This window comes from Zalophus californianus, chromosome 7 (assembly GCF_009762305.2).
Source record: "Zalophus californianus isolate mZalCal1 chromosome 7, mZalCal1.pri.v2, whole genome shotgun sequence".
In the NCBI taxonomy this organism is placed as follows: domain Eukaryota; kingdom Metazoa; phylum Chordata; class Mammalia; order Carnivora; family Otariidae; genus Zalophus; species Zalophus californianus.
Genome location: NC_045601.1, coordinates 14844716 through 14868612, shown reverse-complemented (window position 1 = coordinate 14868612; position 23897 = coordinate 14844716). Strand labels below are relative to the sequence as shown.

The following is a 23897-nucleotide window of genomic DNA, read 5'->3' as shown; positions in this document are numbered from 1 at the left end:
ATAAAAGAGAGAGAATCTAAAATACTTCAGGATATCCATGTAACTAAGTAAAAATCATTCTGTATTGTATTGTAAGCTAACTGGGCTACTAGATATTTGTACTAATTCAAGCTAAAGATAATAAAAGGATGAAATAATTTCCTGGATGATATAACCAGAAGAAAACTTCCGGAAATGAAGTAATGCAGCCACCATGTGATATGGACTCTTTGCTCCTTTCCAGCTGACCCCTGCTTCCTCTGGAAAGCCAGACAACCAAGACTAGGCGGAATGCTGAGAAGGAGGCACCCATGTGGCACGTAGTGAGCTTGATATTTGCACATATGTTAAACCATTTGACCCTCCTAATAATTCTGCAATATAAGTACCATTTACATCTCCATCTTATTGATGAGAAAACTGAATTCAGAGAGGCAAAATAGTTTGTTCCAAATCACACAGCTCTAAATAACAGAGCTTGGTTTTCCCATCAGTCTGACTCTGGAGCCTATAATCTTTCCACATGTCACATCTCTTCCTGGGGAAGAATTTCCCACCATATCCCGCAAGTGATTGTTTCAAAGAAGCTGCAAAAAAAAGAGAGACCTGTATCTGGCTGATTATTTGGGGTCTTGGAGAAAGAAAAGTCTAGGGGAGATAGAGGATATTTATTTATTTATATAGTCTAATGAAATCTTATGGGTAGCCACTTTCTTACAAACCTTTGGACAAGTCATTAGGGCTACCTTAGCTTTCTTTTTATCTGGCACCTACAATAATTCTACATCATGGTCCTTTAAATTTTCTGTCAGTCTACCCAGTTAAATCAAATTGCTCTCTAAGTTACTCTTTGAAAACGATTTTTCCCAAAGTTACCTGATGTAAAATGTATTGTTCTCGAAGTTGGTGTGCCGAATTCCATGTAATCTTTCCATGTACCAACACTTTAGCTTTCTCAATCCACTTCAAAATGAATTCAAGCATTTCATTGTATTCTTCTAAATGTGATGCTGCCTGAAAAATCATTACCATTCAGAGAGCAATTGTAAACTCTGTTTCATGAGCTAGAAATCAGTCTTCTATTTCTCTTTAGATACAATAATCTTAGGGGATCTGTGATATCTAAAGGTATAAACAATCATTTCCTTGTTGAAAACCTGTCAAGGACGTCCGAGTGACTTTAGGATAAAGTCCAAGTCCTTAATATGCTTGAATAACTGTCTTTTAAAAATACTCTCTATTCTCATTTCTTAGTCATCTGTCTAGTTCCTCTCTACCCCTCCTCGCATACTCCACCCTCACTGAATAAGGAGGTTTTGGTACTACAATTCATTAGTTGCCAAGTCATGATTTAGTTTGCCCCTGACTACCCAAAAAACACATCATCAATTTATAAAGATGAATCTACAGTCAACAATTATGATGGATGTGTGACCTGAACCTATTAAGTAAGGGTAAATGCAAGCATGTATATATATATATGTATATACATATATATCTTATGTCTTACATCTTTATATATTATATATATATCTTATGTCTTACATCTTTAAATATATTATATATATTTTACTTTATATATATATATATTACTTTAAGATATTTGAATTCACTCCATACTGATTTTGTAAAACATGTTACTGGATTAGTATTCATTTCACAAAATACTTCTCCAGTTGACAAAATATTCATTCCAAAAGTCCATTTATATGACCACATTTGTCAATGAACTTATAATATGGTTTGATATAAAATAAAGGCAAGTTTACATGTGAATTTTAGGAACACAGTGTGGTATGAAATAAGCTACCCTTAAACTACCCTCATCATTGTCAATATTATCTTTTGATTTATTTCCAAAAGAAAAAACAAACACTGAATTTCTGCCTTAGAAGATTTTGATTCCTGGCCTGGAATACATACCTGACCGAGCTTGGAGAGCCGATTCTCAGCCTGCCTAATGGTCTGCTGGTGAAGTTCAGTCAGTTTTCCTATCTTCTTGGCCAGTGGTTTACCCAGTTGGCCATTCTGTTCTGCGAATTTCTGTACTGCTGCATCTAGTTCCATTAATTTTAAATGACAGCCATCTAATTCCTCTCCTAGCACCTAAATGGAAGCCAAAACAAAAGAGCATTAGACTATAGAAAGTAAATTTCTCCAGATTTTCCAAGATCAAGGGTGATATTTTAAATGACTTTTGTAAATGCCAAATATTATAAAGAATAATTCTACTCTGATCAGGTCATTTCTGTTTCTTTGGTTAGAAAGGCAGAGCAGGCAGGATGTTTTGTAACCCTGGTGTTTATTTCCTATGAGGTTAGGATGAGAAGGTTAATGTTTTCCTTCTGCCCCACCCAAAAAGGATTCATCACTTAACTCATCAGCAGAGCAAGAACACAGATTTAACCACCAAGACCATCCTTCATTTTGGAATTTTTATACTTATATTCCCAAATCATTATTTGGTCCTTTGACACTCTTCCTTCTTACACACATATGTAGGTACATTTATTAATACACTTCCATTGTAATGATGAAGTGACCTACGCTGTTATGTTTGTAAAATCTCTTACTGCCTGCCTTTACTACCTTGTTTTAATGAAGCTTGCTAATCAAGAAAGCTTTTTTTCCCCCCTCTATATCCCCAAAATAAACTAACTCCAAAACATAGTTAATTAATTGAGTAGCATCTCTTATGTTTCCACTTCTCCTTCCTTACCTTTTGGTCGGTTTTAGCTTGAGCTAAATTATCTGTCTTTGTTCTCAGCTTACTCAGAATAGTTGTGAGATCTTTGGCTATCTTCTGAATTTGCCGGCTGAGTTCCTGGCTCATGGCCTTGCTCTGTTCAACTTCTCTTACTTTGTCCTGGATCTAAATAATCAATGAGAACAGCAAAACCAACCATGATTAAAACTGCGTAAGTGCTACTGAAAACCTCAATCTTAAGATGTTGACAAGAGACACTTGAGGGGTTAACACCCCTCTGGCGTTGATGGACTTTGTCAGGCCAGCCACGTGCTGTTACTAGCTCTCACAGCTTTCCAGGCAGCTTTGCTTCCCACCACCTTCATGCCTCCACTGTCCCTTTCTGCTGCTCTTTCAGCAAAGAGACAAGTAATGCATGTACAGTGATCTATGCATCAAACGTTTATAGAATACTCATTACAAATAGCAGTAAGTATATAGCTGAGTTTGAATCCTAGGTTCTCCATTTACCAAATTCAGAACACAAATTCCTTTAAACCTTTTTCTCCATAAAATGGAAAACACTTCCAGATCATTGGAAGCATCTGGATTTGCTTCCAAACACCTTTTTATAAGTTAGCTGTTGGTGATCTGTTAACTCCTCTTCCAACTTCCCAAGTACATCCCTATAATATATCAAAAAAGTGTTAAGCACAAGCCATTAAAAAGAAAGGGAAAAAAATACAGTTAATGTTTATAAGTTTCAAATGGCTTTGGTTTGATTTGAAAACAGTGATATTATTGCTTATAATAAAATGCTTAAGAGAACACGATAAATATTTTCTTTATATAAGTGAAAAGCACTTTAGAGGAAACATGCCATTAAAAGAATACTTTTTGGGGGCCCCTGGGTGGCCCAGTTGGTTGAGCCTCTAACTCTTCGTTTCAGCTCAGGTCATGATCTCAGAGTTGTGAGATGGAGCCCTGTGTGGACTCCTCGCTCAGCGGGTAGTCTGAGATTCTCTCTCTCTCTCCCTGTGTTCCTCCCCACCGCTCATGCTTGCTCACTCTCTCTCTCTCACATAAATAAATAAATCTTTAAAAAAAAATACTTCTGTGGCCTTCATTATTTTGAGTTGAGTGCCAACGTAAATGAGATGCATGAGAATAACTCTAATATAGAGAAATTTATCCAGAGAAAAAGAAAATTAAATTTGAACTTTTTTTTTAAGATCTGAACTTTTCCCAGTAGACCTTCCAATGTCTAAGAAGAAAAACCAAATAGGCCAATTAAATACTTAAAATAGAAAATAACATTTTAGTTTAGGTCAATATCATGATGTAGTAGCATTGGATTTTGTTGAAATTTTTAAAACACTTTGTATTATTCACTGGAGGGTCCAAAAATGCAGTGCACTTGTATGAACTTTATAATTGCTACAATGTGACACTACTTTCCATTTCATGAGCACTTTAGAATTAGTGGTATATCTTCTCCATAGACTGCTTTCAACTTAATTGTGCTTTAGTATTATGTCACCAAGGAGGTCTTAAAAAGCTATTATGTTTCCGTACAGATGCTACAAAAGCTATTTACACTATATGAAAGCATGTCCTCTTTTTGGGACTTAAGATAGAAATCTCCCTCTGATCTCAGTACTATGAATGATTATGTATCTCTTTGTTTAAAAAAAAAATTTTGTTTTAAAATTTATAGACATGGATTGGATTACGTGTCACATCTTCTTTGGTCATTTGAAAGCTAGAGTTTATTTGAAGGGCTTTCCTCTAGCAACATTATAGGACCCACCAATGTGCATTTTTGGGTAATAACTTCCTCCCTGGCTTTACCTTATTTTTTTACTTTGATTTTCCCTTTTTTCAAATATCTTCACCTACTTAACTTATATTTTGCTGAACTGAAATAACAGCTAGAAGAGTACCTGGCAGGTCCTGAGTACTCAAAAAATTTTTGTTGAATACATGAAATATAGCTTTTAAAAAATTTTGTCATCTATTTTAGAAAAAGGTGAAGTAGGTAAGTTATTTTTAATTGCATAACATTATTGTTCATATCTGTGCTCATCTGATATGTTTCTTGCCTACAAATAAGACCTCTAATTTAATATTGTTGTTTTATACTGATATGTTTTTAACTGTTTCCATGAAGACAGGATTGTGAAAATCAAGAACTCTCAAACAAAAGTACTGAGCCTCTGAAAGAATGGAAAGGCATACTTTGTGTGCCGAGGTTTACCTGATCATGGATAGTTCCCAGGTCCAGTGCCACCTCAGCGAACTGAAGGGACAGTTCAGGAGGTAAGATGGAGTAAAGACCCAGGTACTTATTCTTCTGCTCTTCAGTCATTTTCTCAATGTTCTGTCGGTGATTTGTGGCTTCTGTTAGGAGAATCTAAAAAAATGATCAAAATTAGAAGCTTCTGGGAGCCTGATAGGGAAATTCATTTTTCTGGGTACAGAGACAAGACTATGTATTGTTTATCAATATATGAAGTGTGGACTTAGAGAAACATCTTAAAAAAAAAAAACCTCAAGCCTTTCCTTAGTCTCTGGGGAGAAGCGTGTCCCCTTTATACAGAACAAAAGAAAGTCCCTTGAAATAATACTAAAAGCCTTTTATATGTTACATTTCTGAAAAATTTTAATTCAATACTCACTAAATATAAACAAACATATCTCATTAAAATCAGGACATTTTTAAAATGATGGGTATAGGGAATAAGAAGAGTTTGGTACCTGAAGTTCTTCAAGTTGAGCATCTATTTCTATTGTTGGATTCCCCAAATATTCCTTTGTTTCCTGAAACCAAGATTTCACCGAATTGATTTGAGTCTCCACAACTTCTCGCTCCTTTAGCTCTTGCTTTACCACCTTTCCGTTACTCTTCACTTTGTCCTGCATGCTTCAGAAACATTAAAGGGAGAAACCAGAAGAGGATTTGATGTGAAAGGAAGTCCCTAATCAATGACATAATATTATCAAAAACAGGCATTAAAAAAAGTAAAGCCTCATATCCTTTTTTGCAAGTAAAGACACTTCCCCAAATTCTGAGATAATGTTCAGTAACACTTAAGCCAAGTACAACAGAAGAATATATGTCATATGAAGTCAATGATTTATCCCTGGAACACTGAGAGTTGACATACTCCAAAGCCACTAAATTGCAATGAATTTTCCTGTCTTAAACAATTGGAGATTATTTATTTCCTCTTTGGAAGTCTACTCAAATGGTGCAGAATCATCAGCACTTCAAAGTAATGTGTAATTGGAATGTTTGTGGCTATTAGAGGCCAGTCTCTAAACAAAGTATCAAGCTTTAGAAATTTGGCGGTTAATAATGTTCAACATCCAAACTATAAGTTTTTATTTGAATTGACAAAAGTTTGGTAAAAAAGTTTAAATAAGCGAAGTCAGATTATCCTGAATTCATCTATAAGTAGAAGAGAGGAATATAGGCTATGGGTGAGTAATATTAGTTAATACAGGGTAAAATCACCTATTGACATTTTTTCCTCTGGCTCAATGAGTGATTCAGGCTGGTTACACATCAAGATTAACTTTCTCTTTCCACTAAGTTCACTATCAGTAAATAGCTATTATTTATCTGGACTTTGATATTACCCTTGTTCTGATCTCCCTGCCCTCAAGTTAGCCAATGAATTATCAAGCTTTATCAAAATGAAGTTTTCAATAGCTCTCACCTGTTCACCTTTCAAGCTTCATTTCTCAGGAATTGCCCTGTCGCCCAACCGCTCCTTGAAAGTAACATGCTCACATCCAAGCTTTCTTACATTGTATTCCCCTGTGGGCTAACCTCTCCTCCCACTTCACTGCCTAGCTCGAGCCTGCCCAGTCTTCAGCATAAGCACCCCTCCTGAAGGGAAGCCTTCCTTGATTCCTCTCCTAGAGGTGCTGCATACGCCCTTACCACTCTTTCCATGCTCTGCCGAAATGCTTCCGTAGTTGTCGGTCTCTGTTGTTTGAGTGTAAACCTCAGAGACTGAATTCTGTATGGCTCATCACTATATTTCTAAATACTACTAGGATGTATTTTTCAGATAAATAACTTGAAGAGTTAAGAAAAATGAAAAGCAGGGATGAAGGGAACAGTTTCCCATGTTTTTAAGGTGGCATGATGGGAGCATCCCCAGGCTCTAATACTACGCTTATCCCTCTGGGTCATGACCAAGTTTAGTAACAGAGAATGAAAGCAAGTCTATGCTTACTTCAGGCACCGATCTTGCATTGCCGTGATCTCCTGGACAATAGATGGCTCTTCTCCATGGGACAGCGTGGCTCCATCCTGGAGCATGCTCAGTGCTTGCTGCCGCAGCAGACCTAAGGCCAGCTGCTGCTGGTCCAGCTCCAGAACGAGTGTGTCATGATGGTCGAGAAGAGTGAAGAGTTCTGATTTTGAGGCTTTCTCTGCAGAACTGTCCGGTAATTTATCTCGCAGCTGATCAATCATTTCCTTGGCTTTTGTAACCTGAGGACAAACGTATATACTGTGAAGATCAAAAATAAACTGAAAAGACAGAGCAATTCCAATAAATGGCACATTTGACCCAAAGTCACTGAGGCACGTTAAAGATGACGGCATAAACTCTAAATTTCAGGGACTAGACATGAACAATCTCCTTAACATGAAAGGGAAGATTTCTGGGTTTTAAGATTTAATCTCAAAATAATAGGGCTATCAGAGATTGCATAACATAGAAAAGGTTTTTTTTTAAATAAACAGATAAAAGAAAAACTTTCCAATATTTATGTTAACATGAATATGTGCCTTTGAGTCATTAAGGATGATACGGTTTAAAATACTGAAGCCTACTTAAAAGATAAAAGGAATTAAATACAGGATTTTGGAAATTCCTGCTCATTTTCATGGCAAAGAAAGTATTTTATACTTTTTCAGGGCCAGGTAAGAAATTTTTTTTAAAGATTTATTTGTTTATTGGAGAGACAGAAAGCGTGTGTGTGTGCACGAGTTGGGGGAGGAGCAGAAGAAGAGAATCTCAAGCAGACTCTCCATTGAGCGGGGACCCCCTCCCCCGCACTTGAGGCTCATTCTCAGGACCCATGAGATCATGACCTCAGCTGAAACCAAGAGTCAGGTGCTTAACTGACTGAGCCATCCAGGTGCCCCAATTTTTTTTTTTAAGATTTACTTATTTATTTTAGAGAGAGACAGAGAGAGAGGGGGGTAAGAAAATTTTACGAAGAGCCTAGCAAATGGGGCAAAGTGGGCTTGTATTCCTTTCAAAATTTAATTGCTTGGTTTTCTCATTAAAATAATCAGACCCTGGGGAGCCTCCTGATTTTGGCTCAGGTCATGATCTCAGGGTTGTGGGACTGAGCCCCAAGGCAGGCTCTATGCTCAGTGGGGAGTCTGCTTGGGATTCTTTCTCTCCCTCTCCCTCTGTCCGTCCCCCTGTTCTTGCTCACTCTCTTTCTCTAAAAGTAAATAAATAAATCTTAAAAAAAAATAATCAGACCCTGATTTAGGATTAAATTGCACATTAAATTGCACATTGCATTTCATAATTTGGCTTTCATGTCACTGAAACAGAGACTTAAAAAAGAAAGGCTTGTTGCTTTTCAGAAAGCCAATTTCAAAAAAGAAACAAAATAGTAGTTTTTCCAAAATACATTTTCATCAGCAAGGAAACAGTTCTTTGAGCCCATCAGTCATGGAAATTACCTTAGTGTTAAGGCTTTTCCACTCATCTACTGCATCTTCCAATATCTTCTCCTGGTCCTGAGCCACAGCACGGAGACGTGTCCAGCGCTGCCAGACAGTAGTCATCGACCTGCTTAAGGCTGCTTTGCTTGCGTCATTTCCAGTTTTTTCCAGTTGTGAAGTTTTATCCTCAAGGGCCACAACTTTCTCATGGAAAGAATTAACTACTGACACTAAAGACTGAGATAGGGAGAGGATAAAAGAGGTTATGAGGAGAGACTGATTTTTCAGAAGTTCTAAGGATTTCAGTAAAGCTCAAAATGACTTGCAAAAGGAAATGTTCCTATGTATTTTTATTTTCCTCTGGTAACTCTTATTTTTACACTTCATTTTTAATTGACTTAGGCCTGAATGTTTTAAAGAGGTAAGGTAAATTTATGTCTTTATTGAAAATTTATTTATTAAAATATTTTATTTATTAAGAAGAAAAGTTTATTTGCGACTTGAGATAACATTCTCCCAATTTCAAAAGATAAGGCACTGAATTTGATATTTAAGTATGTTACATTCCACCTTATATTGCTGTGCTATTTGAGTGAGACTCAGTTATGAATATCTGAATATTATTTGAATTTATTGAAGTTATTATCAGGAAGTATTTACTGAAATTTATTGTCATATCTTTTTTATTGTTATGTTAATCACCATACATTACATCATTAGTTTTTGATGTACTGTTCCTTGATTCATTGTTTGTGCATAACACCTAGTGTTCCATTCAGTACGTGCCCTCTCTAATTTATTGTCGTATCTTATCAGAAGCAAATTTCTCTGGTCTTTTTGTGAAACTAGCTGTGCATTTCAACAGGAATCCTAAAAAGGTGATAGCATTTAATTAAGTTCACACTGCTATGAAATGTGACTAAATGTATCCTTTTCACATTTAATATCCTTTTCATATTTAAATGAATCCAGGTGTAAATGAAGATTTATTGACCTGTTTCTGGAACTCTCAGATGACAAAGACCCATTACAATTACAACGAAAGGATATTTAAAACAACAACCCAAAACTAACCTTGTGTTCTGACAATTTCTCTTCTGCTTCATGACTGGAAGAAGTTTTCGATAAAGAAAACTCAGACAATTTCTTTTCTGCATCATTCATCAATTCGATAACCTCTTCCCTTGCTTTTTGATAATCCTGCCATTGAGCAGCACATCTTGAAAAAGTCAGACAAAAGATAATAAGCAACATAAAATCACACATTTCTATGCAGAGCTCTGATGGAATATGTCTAATGATACTTAAGAGAGAATGAATTTACATGCTAATGTACATCATTGGTATATTCCTCTTTTCTATGTGAAAATTCATTTCACTGGAATATAAAGACTAAAACAACTTTAATACCTCTGCAAGAGATCTAACTGGGCATGGGAGTCCTGTATTATCCTCTGGCTCTTCTCTTCCAGGGAAGCCATTTTCTGTGCTAGGTCCTCTTTTGCAGTTGGCTTGAGGAGTGGGTCCAAGCTGGCTACCAGGCCTTGGAGCTCTTCCAGATTGCTGTGGAACTGATCTTCTGTACTAAAAAATTCCATGTGGCTTTTGAGATTTTCCTCTGCATTCTCCACATCTAGGCCATTGCCTGCCAGTTGTAACATTTCATGAGCATCCTCAAGCCAGTCATTAGCTGCTTGAGATACTTGATAGTACCTTTGACATTGACTATATATTTGAGTTAAGGCAGCCTGAAAAACAGTAATGGCAAACACAATCAACTCTTAATTGCAATGTATTTACTGGAAATAGTTTAATTTTTTTTCCACTTCTTTTCCAGTCCTCAGTCATGTGGCTGTATGTGTATAAGTGAACTGGTAAGTTGGTAGAATTTTTTTAGGCACAATTCACCATTACTTTTTTCCTTCTCCTATTCTTGTTATGATTTTATTATGGCAGTTAAAATAAATAAACATGGACAGAAGTAGAATAGAAATTTTTTGGTGGTATCTTGACTACTTCTGAAGCTTTGTTCTCTCCCTTTTAAAAATAAATATATAATGCTTTGCAATATATGAGAGGCTGAGTATTTACCAAAGTGAAATAATGCCTCAGTTGGTTGGAAGTGTAATGCCAGTGGGAATGCAAACTGGTAAAGCCACTATGGAAAGGAGTATGGAAGTTCTTAAAGAAATTAAAAATAGAACCACCATAGAATCTAGCAATCCCACTTCTGGGTATTTACCCAAAAGATAAATGAAATCATCTTGAAAAGATATCTGTACTCCTATATTATAGCAGCATTTTTCACTAGCCAAGGTATGGAAACAACCTAAGTGTTCATCCACAGATGAATGGTTAAAGAAAATGTAGTATACAAAAATAAAATGGATTAAATGTGATACCTAAAACATTAAAGTCCTAGAAAAAAACATAGGCAGTAATTTCTTTGACATTGGCCTTAGCAACATTTTTCTAGATGTCTCCTCAGGCAAAGGAAACAAAAAAATGAACTACTGGAACTGCACCGAAATGAAAATCCTTTGCAGAACAAAGGAAACCATCAATGAAACAAAAAGGTAACCTACTGAATGGAAGATATTCACAAATGATATATCCAATTGGGGGTTAATATCTGAAATATATAAAAAGAACTTATACAACTCAATACCAAAACCACCACAAATAATCCAGTTAAAATGGGCAGAGGACCTGAATAGACATTTTTCCAAAGAACACATACAGATGGCAAATAGACACATGAAAAGATGCTCAACATCACTCTTCATCAGGGCAATAGAAATCAAAACCACAATGAGATATCCTCTTACACCTGTCAGAATGAAGAGCATCAAAATGACAAGAAATAACAAGTGTTGGCGAGAATGCAGAGAAAAAGGAACCCTCACGCCCTGTTGGTGGGAATGTAAACTGTGCAGCCACTGTGGAAAACAGTATGGGGGCTCCTCAACAAGTTAAAAAATAGAAATACCATATGATCCAGTAATTCCACTACTGGGTAATTACCCAGAGAAAATTAAAACACAGATTCAAAAGATATATGCACCCCTATGTTTATAGAAGCTTTATTTACAATAGCCAAGATATGGAAGCAACCCAAGTGTCCATCGACAGATGAATGGATAAGGAAGCTGTGGTATATATACACAATGGAATACTACTCAGCCATAAAAACAAAGACGATCTTGCCATTTGTGACAACATGGATGTAGCTAGAGGGTATTATGCTAGGTGAGAGAATTCAGAAAAAGACAAACCATATGATTTCACTTATATGTAGAATATAAAAACAAAACAAGCAAATAAAAAGCAGAAATAGACCCACAAATACAGAGAACAAACTGATGGTGGCCAGAGGAGAGGTGGGGGGGGAGGGCAAATGAGCGAAGGGGAGTGGGAGGTACAAACTTCGAGTTATGGAAGGAATAAGTCACAGGGATGAAAGGTACAGCTTAGGGACTACAGTCAGTGGTATTGTAATAGTGTTATATGTTGACAAATGGTAGCTACACTTATGGTGAGCACAGCATGACATATAGACTCGTCAAATCACTATGTCACATACCTGAAACTAATGTAATGTGTATCAACCATACTTCAATTAGAAAAAAAAAGAAAAGAAACTATGGTATATATGAATATTATTCAGTCTTAAAAAAGAAGGAAGTCCTGTCATTTGAGAAAATATGGTTGACCTGGAGGATATGATGCTAAGCAAAATAAGCCAGACACAGAGAGACAAATACCACAAGGTCTCACTTATAAATGGAATCTAAAGAAAAAAAAAAGTTGAAATCATAGAAATTAAACAGACTAGTGGTTCCCAGGGGGGCTAGGGGGAGATTGGTAAAATGGTACAATTTTTTAGTTTTAAACTGAATAAAGTCTGAGGATCGAATGTGTAACATGGTGACTATAGTTGATAACACTGTATTGTATAATTGAAACTTGCGAAGACATTAGAAATTAAATTTCAGGTTCTCACCTAAACAAAAAATGTGAGGTGATGGATGTATTAATTCACTCAATGGGGGAAATCTTTTCACAGTGTTTACATATATCAAACCATTACATTGTATGCTTTAAATATCTCAGAATTTTTATTTGTCAGTTAACCCTCAATAAAGATGGGTGTGGGAGGAAGGAAGTATAATAACACCAAACTTCCAAACCGGTGTTCACCAGACTAAATAGCAATTTGTGGAAGTGAACTAGTAGTCCAAAAGTCTTGAATACAGACTAAAACAGAAAAGTTTAAGAATGGAAAGCTGACCCCATCAAGTGAAATCCATTCAAATGCAGAAGGAAAGGAAAGATTGTAAGTGGCCAGCAGTGACTGGACAAGACAAGTCGCTATTATGCAATCAGACACAGAAAGTATGTGCAAGACTGGCACTTAATAAGGAAAGAATGCAGATGGCCAAGCAAAGAATCAGTGGTAGAGATGAGTAGTGCCCCTGGAACCACAACCTTCAGTTACTGGGGCCAAGACAGTCAATAAGACAATCAATCACAAGATGGCAGAAGTAGGGACACCTTAAAAGATTCAAGATTTTCGTTCAAAAATAAAAAAAATCAGCGGAAGCAAGCTAACAGGACAGATGTTCCTCAGGAATGAAAATTCCAGGTAACTTCTGTTCTGACAGAATTCTTCATTCCAGGCTAAATACTTTATGGCTATAGGGAAATTAAAAAAAAAATTTAACAGTGACCTCGAATCAACCTGAAAAGGTAAAAGTAGTTTAAGAAGTCAGAACTTTAGCTGATGAAGTTTCTCAAGATTTTTCCCAAATATTAATATTATCAGTGTGAGGGGGCAGGTGGGAACCCCCGGGGAGCCTGTGGGGTTGAAAAAAAATATTAAGATTAAAAATATTTATTATTTAGTGTTAACCTTAATCTATGTGGGGGAAAAAAAAGTTAAGTGATAGCTAAGATTCATTGGGGGTTACTTCTGTCTCCATCAGGTCCTATACTGAGAATATAAATCTAAGAAGGAAATATTACTATCCTTCCTCCACAGAGCAGAGGCTGAGATTTAAGGGATGGGAATCATTTTCCCAATATCAAATAACTGACATTAAAACCCAGGTGTGCCTTACTCCAAAGCTTTAGCTGCTATGTTATCCTAAGGAAAACTCTCTTTTACTTAAATGGCTTGTTGAAACGAATTCGGTTCAACTGGGATAGAACCGGGGACTGAGGACAGATGTGGAAAAAAAGAACCAAAGGATAAGTAAGTAAACTTCTGGGCGCTATTATATCTCTGAATTTTGAACACACAGAACTTGCAAGCCTCAGAGCAAGCTGCAATTAGGTTGTCAAACTGGGAAGTTCTGTGCACACTCTCATTTCTTTGTTATCCCCAAGTCAAGTCATGAGCGAATCTCGTAGTCTTGCTTCTGCTGTGCTGCGGGGGAGCAAGAGAAGATGAGGAAAGGATGAAGAGACGGGGCAACTGATGAGAGACCCCACAGGAAGTGTGGCTCGACCCCACAGGAAGTGTGGCTCAGCATCAGGTCAAGACTGCGTCTTGTCCACAATGCCTCCTTTGGAGGCTCTTCATCTAGCGCTCATCTTAGAAACGCCAGGCTTCAGATTGTTTAAAAAAGGCATCACTAATTATTCTTTGCTAGTTAATTTATTTTAGTATTAATGTACTCATGTGTGGTATTGATTATATTAGTGCTATCATGTATTATTTCTCCTAAAGGTGAGAGAAAACTGAGGTATTACCGTGTTATAACTAAGGACAAGTCGAAACGTGGAATACATGAGATTAATACCATGCATGTAAGCAATAAAGATACTAAAGATGATTCTATGTAGTATCAAAAAAGAAATATAGGGGTGCCTGGGTGGCTCAGTCAGTTAAGCGTTCGACTCTTGATTTCCACTCAGCTCATGATCTCAGGGTCATGAGATTGAGCCCTCAGTCAGGCTCTGCGTTGGGCATGGAATCTTTTTGAGATTCTCTCCCTCCCTCTCCCCCCTGCCCTTCCCCTGTCTCTCTCTCTCTCTCTTTCTGGAAAAAAAAAAAAGAAGAAAGAAAAGAAAAGAAATATTGCATGAAGCAACTCTAACCAAATACAAAAACTAAGGAATTTCTCACGACTGTTTTACAAATAAGAAGAGCGGAAAAAAAGAAAAGAGAAGCCCTTGCATACCAACCTGTCTGGTGCGTAAAGCTTCCTGAACATCTCCATCCAGCTCTGAGAGCTCAGCAAGGGTGTGCTGTAAATCGGCAGAAATCAGCTCTTTGGCTTTTGTGAATTTCTCCTTCTCCTTGTTACTCAGGGCATTCATTATTCTCAGGCTGGACTGTACCTCTTCCTGATGAATTTGGATCTTTCTGATCTCCTCCTGGATGTCCTGTAGGCTCAGGTCCAGGCACTCCGGCCCACTTAGCTCTGCCTTCACGCTCCTCAGCCACTCCAGGGAGCGGCTCAGCTCTGTCTGGAAGTCTATACTCTGCACCATGCGGCTCTCACACTCTGTCACTGTCGTGCCAATGGCAGAAGTCAACAGTTTTAACTCCTCTTGCCAGGACTGGATCTGTTGCTTGGCTTTCTCATAAGCCAAAGGATCAAGGTGTGGAACCAGATCTTCAAGATGCACGGTCACTTGTTTGAGTACAATTCCTGAATCCTGAAGACTTCCTGCCAGGGAGTGATAAATTTTGAGCTTCTCCTCTGCAGGAAGGGTCTCCTCATTCACTTTGGACTGCTCTGTTTTCACAGCCTCTAGTTGTTTTTCTAGCTGCTGGCACATCTTTTCATGCTCTTGATAAGCACTGGTGATATCTTCTAGTAAGCTAACCCTTTGTTCTGTTTGTCGCTTTAGCCTGTGGTACAAGGTGACAAGTTGCAACATCTTGTCTGGCTGCCAAGGCTGACCTGTGCTTCTAAAACTTTCTTTCTTCTGGTTCAGTTCATCCACTGCTTCCCCAAGGCCTGCCACCTCTCCCAAAAGGGCTCTGCAACCTTCCTGAAGAGAGAGAGCCTCTTCAACTCTCAGGTCAGCGGGGACTTTGCTCATCTTTAAGAACTGGTCTTCAAGTTCACTCAGAGACTGGACTGTCAATTCGATCAAGGAAGCATACTCTTTCCGAGTAAGAATTGCTTCTTGGACTTTATAGAACTTGTCTTTAGCCAATGCAACAATTACATTAAATTGCAGGGGCAGAGCATTTAGCTTTTCATTGAGGTAGGAATGATCAACTTCATTCAGCGATGGCAATATGGCCTGCCCAGTTCTCTGTAGTGTAAGCAGGAGATTCTCGTATTCTGGAGATTGTTCGAGAATGTGTTGGTATTTGGCCAGTTGTGTATGAAGCTCAGAACTCTCATTCATTAGGTTGATTTCAGGAAATGTAATAATATCTGCTTGTTTTAGCCAGTGACAAGCCTTATCAAAATCTTCCTTAAAATGTTTCCTAGAAACTAAATTTTTCTCTAGTTCTTGTAGCCGATGGCTACACTTTTGTAAAACAGTGTCATAGACGCTCTGCAATTCCTGAAGCTTACCTAGTACTTCACTTTTTTCCTGCTCTGCGGCTCCTTTCATTAATTCACGACCCTGAGCCCAAAGTCCAGTGACCTCATTCTGGTAAGTCTTGAGGCTGGCTTGTGCACTCTTACATGTCTTAACTTGTTTGCTCACATCATCGGGTAACAGGCAGATGTGCTCACGGAACATTATCTTTCGCTCATGTTGCTGAATTTGGCTGGTTGCCTGGAATACTGCCATGAGGAACTGGGATTTCTCAGACAAGGCCTTGTTTAGGTACTTTCGTCTCTGGCCCACTAAGTCGCTGAGACAATTCACATGTCTCTGTGCATCAGAGAGTGCCTTCTGGATTATCTGCCGCTCATTTAGGCCAAGATCAGCCATCACCCTGTCTGCGTCCTTTATGAGTGATTTCAGGAGCATCTGTTTGGCCTCCAGTTCACTGCAAATGGCGAGGTGATCCATGAGGAGGTTCTGAGCCATATCTGGTGGGGGGCTCTGCTTCAGGGCCTCAGCAACGTTGGGCTGTTGTTCTTCTGCCCACTCCATCAGCTCCTGAAACCTGGACCGCACCACATTTAATTCCTCCATGTTGGTGACTGACACTTGGATTTTCCTTTTAACAAGGTCCTCGAGCTGAAACCAACGTTGTTCAAGGTGACTTGTCTGTTCTTTGACTAATTCTTTGTCATCTAAATTCAGATGTTCTATCATTTTTTGCTTTTGATCTTTCAGATCCTCAATAGCCTGCTTTCTCTCCTGCAGAGCTAGGGCTAACTTTTTCAAAGCTTCTAGATGGACAGCTGTACTCTCTGCATCGGATCTATAAATATATCAAAAGATATACAAATAAATTAGCTTTGGTTAATATCTATATATGTTCATAACCATGTTAAATTACACTTCAACATTTTCTTAAAGTGGATGTTCTTAGCTTATGATAGCTCAATTCATGGTTTACTAAAGAGTATGATTATTATGGACCCATATATTTCTGTATCAGAATTTGAACCAAATAAGTTGCCTTGATGCTTCTCTGTGCTTCTTCTTCTGGCTAATGCTGCTCTCCCATCACATCAGACATGAACTTTTAGCTTCCTCCTCTGGCTCTTATCAATTGAGCAGGATCTGCATATTAACAACATTCTTGGATGATTTGTGTAAACACTAAATATTGACAAGCACTGATCTACTGCATTCTTAAAGAAATTCATAAATCATTCACGAGCTACGTGCTCTCCTATGAGAAGTTCCAATAAACAAATAGCACTAGTTTATTCTGTAAGATATAACCAATGACTTTAACAGCCACTCATCTACGTACTGAGATATTTTTTGCTTATCACTAGAAATCTTTAAAAATAAGTGTGAAATGCAAAGAATTCTCAACCCTTCGACGATAAAACACACATGAGAAAAAGGAATCTTGTAAGTCTCTTTCAATTGTAAAATGATCAGTTCTGAAGTAGGAGGAATAGGGTTGGGAGGCAGTATGATGAGATCTGTTTAAGCCTTATTAGGTCTAAGGTGTCTGTGGGTCAACCAGATGGAGATGCCTATTATAAACTCAAAATACGGGTTTTTGCTGATATTTACTGAATTTATCCCAAAGACTAGTAGATTGTTGAGCATCAAAGAAAAGTAAACAAATCAGAAAATAGTGCATCTCCTTTCAAAAACACCACTATAATTTAACTACATCTAGAATAATGTTTTCAGTTTTAATTTTTACAAATTAATAAATCTAGGCAGAAGAAGTATAGATTTTAACAATTATAGTGATCAGAAGTATAGAAAAAGATTTCCATATGATGACCTGGTATATGTGGCAGAAAAGGAAATCCTTTTCAAACAACAAGCTAAGAGGGCTTCAATTGCTACAAAATCACAAACGACACACATTAATTGAATTTGGATTGTTCACTAATTTCTAGAATTCCACAAGTACAAGACAATTTGACCGAATTATACAGAATGTACTACTTTACAGAACTGCCAAGATACCTACAGAATACATAGATTCAAGAAGGATTCATTTCATGAATTGATAGATGATAGTCCCATAACTGATAATTAAACAAAACTAGAAATACTCTTGGGATATTCTTTGAAGTAACAGTGTAACAGTCTTTGGAATATCCCTTAAGGTCATAGAGGAAAATGGTGCTGTTTTCAAACATTTTCCTTCTACTCACTGGTTAAATTAATACTGAGCAAAAAAAAAATCATGACTCTGTATCCATCTGACAACATTAGATTCTTAATAATATTTTATCAGTATTTATAACGATAGACAATAGATATTTAAAATTTTTGATTTTCCTAAAAATTAGGAAATTTATGGCTTAGCATTTTGGTGAGCCACTGGAGAACTGCTGTTACCTGGCTAAGTTATCCCATTCTGTAGTAAATTTTTCTAAGAACACTTCAACAACATTCATACAGTCATGGTAATCTCTTGTTCTCTGAAGATCTTCTTCCCTTTGCAAGCACAGATTGTTAGACTGAAGACACAGATCTAACCACTGGTCATTTAAGTGACTTATTTCCTTGTGTTCAGGAGACTCCTGCTTCTTGGTTAACTTATTCACCCTTTCTGTAATAGCAGTCACTGATGCCTGTTTGCACTGTAGCTTCTTAACAAAATCCTGAAGGATAACAACAACAACAAAATGAATGATGTGTAATAACCACCCCCCATCCAATAAATACAGAATGAGACATAGATATAATACTTCCAAACACTTCAAGTATCTGAAGAATGTATAATGAGTGGGTCATGAGGGACAAAGAGAAAGTCTAAAAACCATACCTCTTTATGAGTACAAATTTTCAGGTACATAAGAATCAAAGGATAACTGTGGTATTTTCCTTTACTATGTTACTTTGAAAAGTATAAAGAAAACTGATAAATATGAAACAATACTATAGTCATTAAGGAAAAAAAAAAGTACTATTTTTATCTTAAAGTGCAGTCCTGGTTTTCTAAGAATTTTTAAAGTTCATTGCTTTTGAGAAAAAAAATCTAATTTATCTCTTTTCTTCTTTCTGCATATGCAAACAATATTCCAGTAGAAAAAAATGCTCACAATCATGACAAACATAAATCTTAAATTTTGTTAAAAATCTGGTACAACTTCCAATCAAGTTAATACACTTTAGGTAATTTTCTATTACATTTAAGCTGTATATAAATATATAATATAAATTCTATTTTTATTACATTTAAAATTAATTATATATATATTTTAAAGATTTTATTTATTTACTTGACACAGGCAGAGAGACAGCTAGAGAGGGAACACAAGCAGGGGGAGAGGGAGAGGGAGAAGCAGACTCCTGGCTGAGCAGGGAGTCTGATGTGGGGCTCGATTCCAGGACTCTGGGATTATGACCTGAGCCGAAGGCAGACGCCAAATGACTGAGCCACCCAGGCACCCCATAAAATTAATTATATATTAATACATACTTTATAGGTTAGATGGATTTAATTAATTGATACATTTACAGTCCTACAGCTTTAGCAATATTGTGATGAAAAGCTAGTAAAAAATAAGGCTTTGTGTTTGTTTAGTGGCAGCGTCTTCTGGCTCTATTGGCTAAACCACAACTGCTTTGTTCAGAAACAAACTACAGAGTGAATGTTCTTCAATCCAAGTAGCTAACTGGAGCTCCAAGAAAATATCTGAATGTTTACTTTCTCATCTGTCCTTTCCTGGCACCAAATGAAGGTTGTTCTGATTCTATCTCATTCCTTAAGTAGCTATACTAATGTTGAAGGACATTGGCTGCCACATACCAGTTGTAGTCTCCTTTATCTCCTCTGGAGACCCATTAATTCCTACCTTCACTTGGGAAACCATGTTCTGTGCAATGTTGAGCTCCAGTTCTGAGTGCCTTCTCTTCATATTCTGTAGTTGCTGATCAGCATCCTGGAGGTAAATCCAAAGCTCAGCCTTCATGTGCTTGATCTCTCCCCAGCCCTGAGTTAAGTTCTGTGCCTGGGCAAGCCTTTGTTCAATCTTAAGAGAACACAGAGGCAAAATTTAGCAGCAATAGACAGAAACATTTAGGTTCAGTGAATCAGACATGTAATCCTTTAGGCTGTCCATGTACACAGGCCAACATACATGTACATGTGTGCATGTATATGCAAACATCACACACACGCACGCACACACACACACACACACACACACTCTGTAATAAAGCCAAAATGAACTCTTTATTTGCTTGAAGAAAAGCAGATTTTCTTTTTATATTTATATTTTCTAAAGACTTTAAGTGTCTAAGACTTATGCCATGTGATTTCAATTAGTTGTGAAGTTCTAGAAGTTTTAACAATTTATTAGGTCAGAGCTGCCTTAGTGGTTTTTATATCGGGCATTTTAGGAGACACATCTGCTTGACTGACTCATGAATTTGGTCTTGGGGTTAACTAGAAAAGACTTATATTGTTCGCTATTGTGCATCTGTTGATAATTACAAAACACCAAGTAATGAATGCTTTGGATATATTTTTAGATCAGCTTCACTGGTTTTCAAAATCAGATAATTTATTTCAATAAATCACTTCTTTAGAAATACATATGAATTACATCATCTTTCATAAGGATTTAAAGAGAGATTTGCTTTGATAATAAAAGTAAGAAAAAACCACATTATTTTTTTTTTTTAAAGATTTATTTATTTATTCATGAGAGACAGAGAGACAGAGAGAGAGAGAGAGAGAGAGAGGCAGAGGGAGAAGCAGGCTCCCAAGGAGCAGGGAACCTGATGCGGGACTCGATCCCAGGACCCTGGGATCATGACCTGAGCCGAAGGCAGACGCTTAACCATCTGAGCCACCCAGGCACCCAAAAACCACATTATTTTAATATCTACATTATTATTTAACTATTTGACTTCTTCAATACTTTTTTCCTTTATATCCCTTTACTGTTCTGTGAATATTCAAACAATTAAATATCAAAACCAAGTCTTCTTTTTTTTTTAAACCTAAATGTATTGCCTTGACAAAATTTAAGGCAGCGCTGGGGAACACTTGGCTTCTATGTTGCCCTCTGCTGTGGGTGAGTAATGCGAACTCCTCACAACATTTTCCCATGGAGCCCAGACACAGCTTCAGAATCCTCAACACCACACTCAGTCACTGCCCATGGATTAGGAGGGTCTTGACGGATGGCACATTTTCTGCCATCCCTAATATAAAGCAAGAATCAGGAACCATTTTTATATTAAGTATTACCTAAAGAAAAAGTTGGGGGAAGAAAAAGAACAAAAATGTGAGTGGAAAAATCAGAAAAGAGGGGGAGAGAATGGTAATTAAGGGGAAAAGAGGAGAGGAAAGAGGCACTAATGATTGGCAGTCCCATGGAACAAAATGTTCCAATTCTGTGGCATTAGTACCAGTGTGCTTACTTTCTGTGACTTAGTTGAAACTCAAATATCTATTTATTATAATAGCTGTAGGAGCATCACAGGAAGAATAATACAAGGAGATATTTTCTTTCGCATCTAACATCAGGCAAGAGGATATAATAAAACAGACAAATCCAATGTGATTTTTTTAACTTTTTACCATTTGCTCTGTTTGTTGAATGTCTTTTGCTGTGGTTTTCACTGAAGAGTTTGACAAGTCACACATGGAGCAGAGGAGATCTAAGTAAGTCCTTGCCTGTTCCTGCAAAGCTCTGAAGTGTTTGACCTGAAAAAAAAAAAACCAAACTTGTCAGACTGAAAGAGAAACATGCTATATTTAGACAGCAAATATTTGTACCATTTGTAGTATTTTGTTGACATTTCAAAAATAACCTTGCTATGCTCAATATTTTCACCCTTGTTATAAATGACACAGATTGGTGACTTGCAGGAAGGCATTCCTGGCAGGGATCCATTTGTCCAGCAGCTGCTTCTCAATGTAATTAGTCTGTATGGTCTAGGAAGGGGAACACCCAAGAAACTTCTGCAATCTTTCCAGATTCTCTGCTCTCATTCTAGCTTGTTTTCCATTTCAGAGAAAGGATCAGTAGCCTACCCTGGCCTGCTTTGTCACATGTTTTTGCATATTCTGGAGACAGAAAGGAAAAGGTCACTGTGCATTTGTAGACTTCAGTAGAGTTTGGTAAAAATGCAGATGGCTGGGCTCTTTTTCTCTGCAGAAAGTTCATACAGTGCTCTTCCCTTTTCATAACCCGAAGAAAGGCTGATACAGGTGGATCTTCATACACAGAAACACAGAGAGGTGTGTTTCTGTGAAGATACCCAGAGTGTGTGCAAGCTCTATGTTAGATCCTGGGTACAAAGAAGTAGCCCAAACAGAACCCTTGTTTCCATGGAGCTTGCATTCTTATGAGAAAGACAGATAATATATAAACAAATAAACAAACATGCAATGCAATGTTTGGTAGTGATAAACACCATGTAGCAGAATAAAGGAAAGTGAATATGATGAAAGGCACTGTTACTTTGGGAAGAATGTACCTCCAAGACCTCTCTGAGGAACAGAATTGAATTCAGGGAAGGAGCAAATCATGTCATGGGGTGATAAAGGGGACAGCAGGTGCAAAGCCCTGAGGCTGGAGCAGAGTGACCCAGTAGGAGAAAAGATCAAAGAGGTAGGGCAGGGGGCAAACCATGGAAGACCTTACAGGGTAGTCGACCGTACATCCGAATTTGATGGGTTTATGCCTCTACGCCTTTTAAACCTTGGAACTATTGACATTTGAAGCCAAGTAAATCTTTGCTGGAGGGGCTGTCCTGATCATTGCTGGGTGCTCAGCAGTTTCCCTGGCTGATGCCAACAGCATCCCCAACCACTCCCAGGGATGACAAACAAAACTGTCTTCAGACATTGCCAAATGTCCCATGGGGAACACAAACCATCCCTCCTTTCTGTTTACAAATCATGTACATTGTGGTATAACGTTTGAATTTTTTCATAACTTTCAGAAGTAAGTATACTTAGAATCATCACTTTACATATGGAACCACCGAGACTCAGAGAAATTAAGTGACATACCCATGGTCACCCTGCTGAGTAGTTACTAGAGTTGATATCTTGGCCACAGTGCCCATGCTCTTTCTATTCTACCAGGCTGACCATCAGTATCAGGTCCATCTTCCTAGCTAGAACATGAACTTTACTAGAGTCAAGCTCCGACCTTATGTATACTTTTATGCACTCAGGAGCCGGCACACAATCTGGCACATAAGTACTTAATACAATTTCACTGAACGAATCAATCACAGTATAACATAAACTTTCAGGAGTCTACTACCTGCTTCATGGCTTCTGCCCTGCTAAGAGGTGGATGCTGGCTTGGCTTTAGATCTGGCTGGACTGCACAGAGCCAGGCCTGGCACTGCTGCAGAGTGTCCTGTCGGCTAACGTGCTTCTGAAGTTCATGTTCCAAACTCTGGTACACCTGAGACAAAACAATCATGCTGTGGTTATGAGAATGTTCAAAAAATCTCTGCCGATCTCTATAAAAATCACATGGACAAGTTCATGAATTTTCCCTGCAGGACTCCCCGGTACCATATACATATCTAAGGAGTTTGCATAAGTTCCAAAATGTTGCAAAGCTCAGTGGCCATCTTCAATTTATAATTTCTCAACCCCCACGTTGTAACATAATACCCTGACTGGGGGAAGAGAATGTAGGCGGGGTTAATGTAACTGTAGAAATGTATTAGAATACAAGACATCTTTGAAGTAAATTGTCAAACATAAATCAGAGGTTTTGCAGTCCCCACCCACCCCCATGGTATAATAACTGCACTTTTTGTTGAAGCTAGAAACTAAACATAAAGATAAAATACCATATCATGAAAAGGTAACTGATATTTCTCTAACTGAAATGCTTCTGTTTTAAGAATATGGTCAAGGGCGCCTGGGTGGCTCAGTTGGTTAAGTGACTGCCTTCGGCTCAGGTCATGATCCCAGGGTCCTGGGATCGAGCCCCACATCGGGCTCCCTGCTCGGCGGGAAGCCTGCTT

General features: G+C 37.7%; 1 protein-coding gene across 1 annotated transcript in view; it reads right to left on the bottom strand.

Annotated features, from left to right (window-relative positions):
- Positions 1 to 23897, bottom strand: part of SYNE1 (spectrin repeat containing nuclear envelope protein 1) — a 454337-nt gene that overhangs the window by 166309 nt on the left and 264131 nt on the right. Inside the window, 14 exon segments of the mRNA XM_035728590.1 lie at positions 856 to 993; positions 1903 to 2085; positions 2699 to 2851; positions 4923 to 5078; positions 5423 to 5588; positions 6913 to 7172; positions 8388 to 8606; positions 9444 to 9588; positions 9780 to 10117; positions 14559 to 16719; positions 18279 to 18544; positions 19742 to 19918; positions 21478 to 21603; positions 23177 to 23323. Of these exon segments, the coding sequence (XP_035584483.1) occupies positions 856 to 993; positions 1903 to 2085; positions 2699 to 2851; positions 4923 to 5078; positions 5423 to 5588; positions 6913 to 7172; positions 8388 to 8606; positions 9444 to 9588; positions 9780 to 10117; positions 14559 to 16719; positions 18279 to 18544; positions 19742 to 19918; positions 21478 to 21603; positions 23177 to 23323 (4635 nt within the window).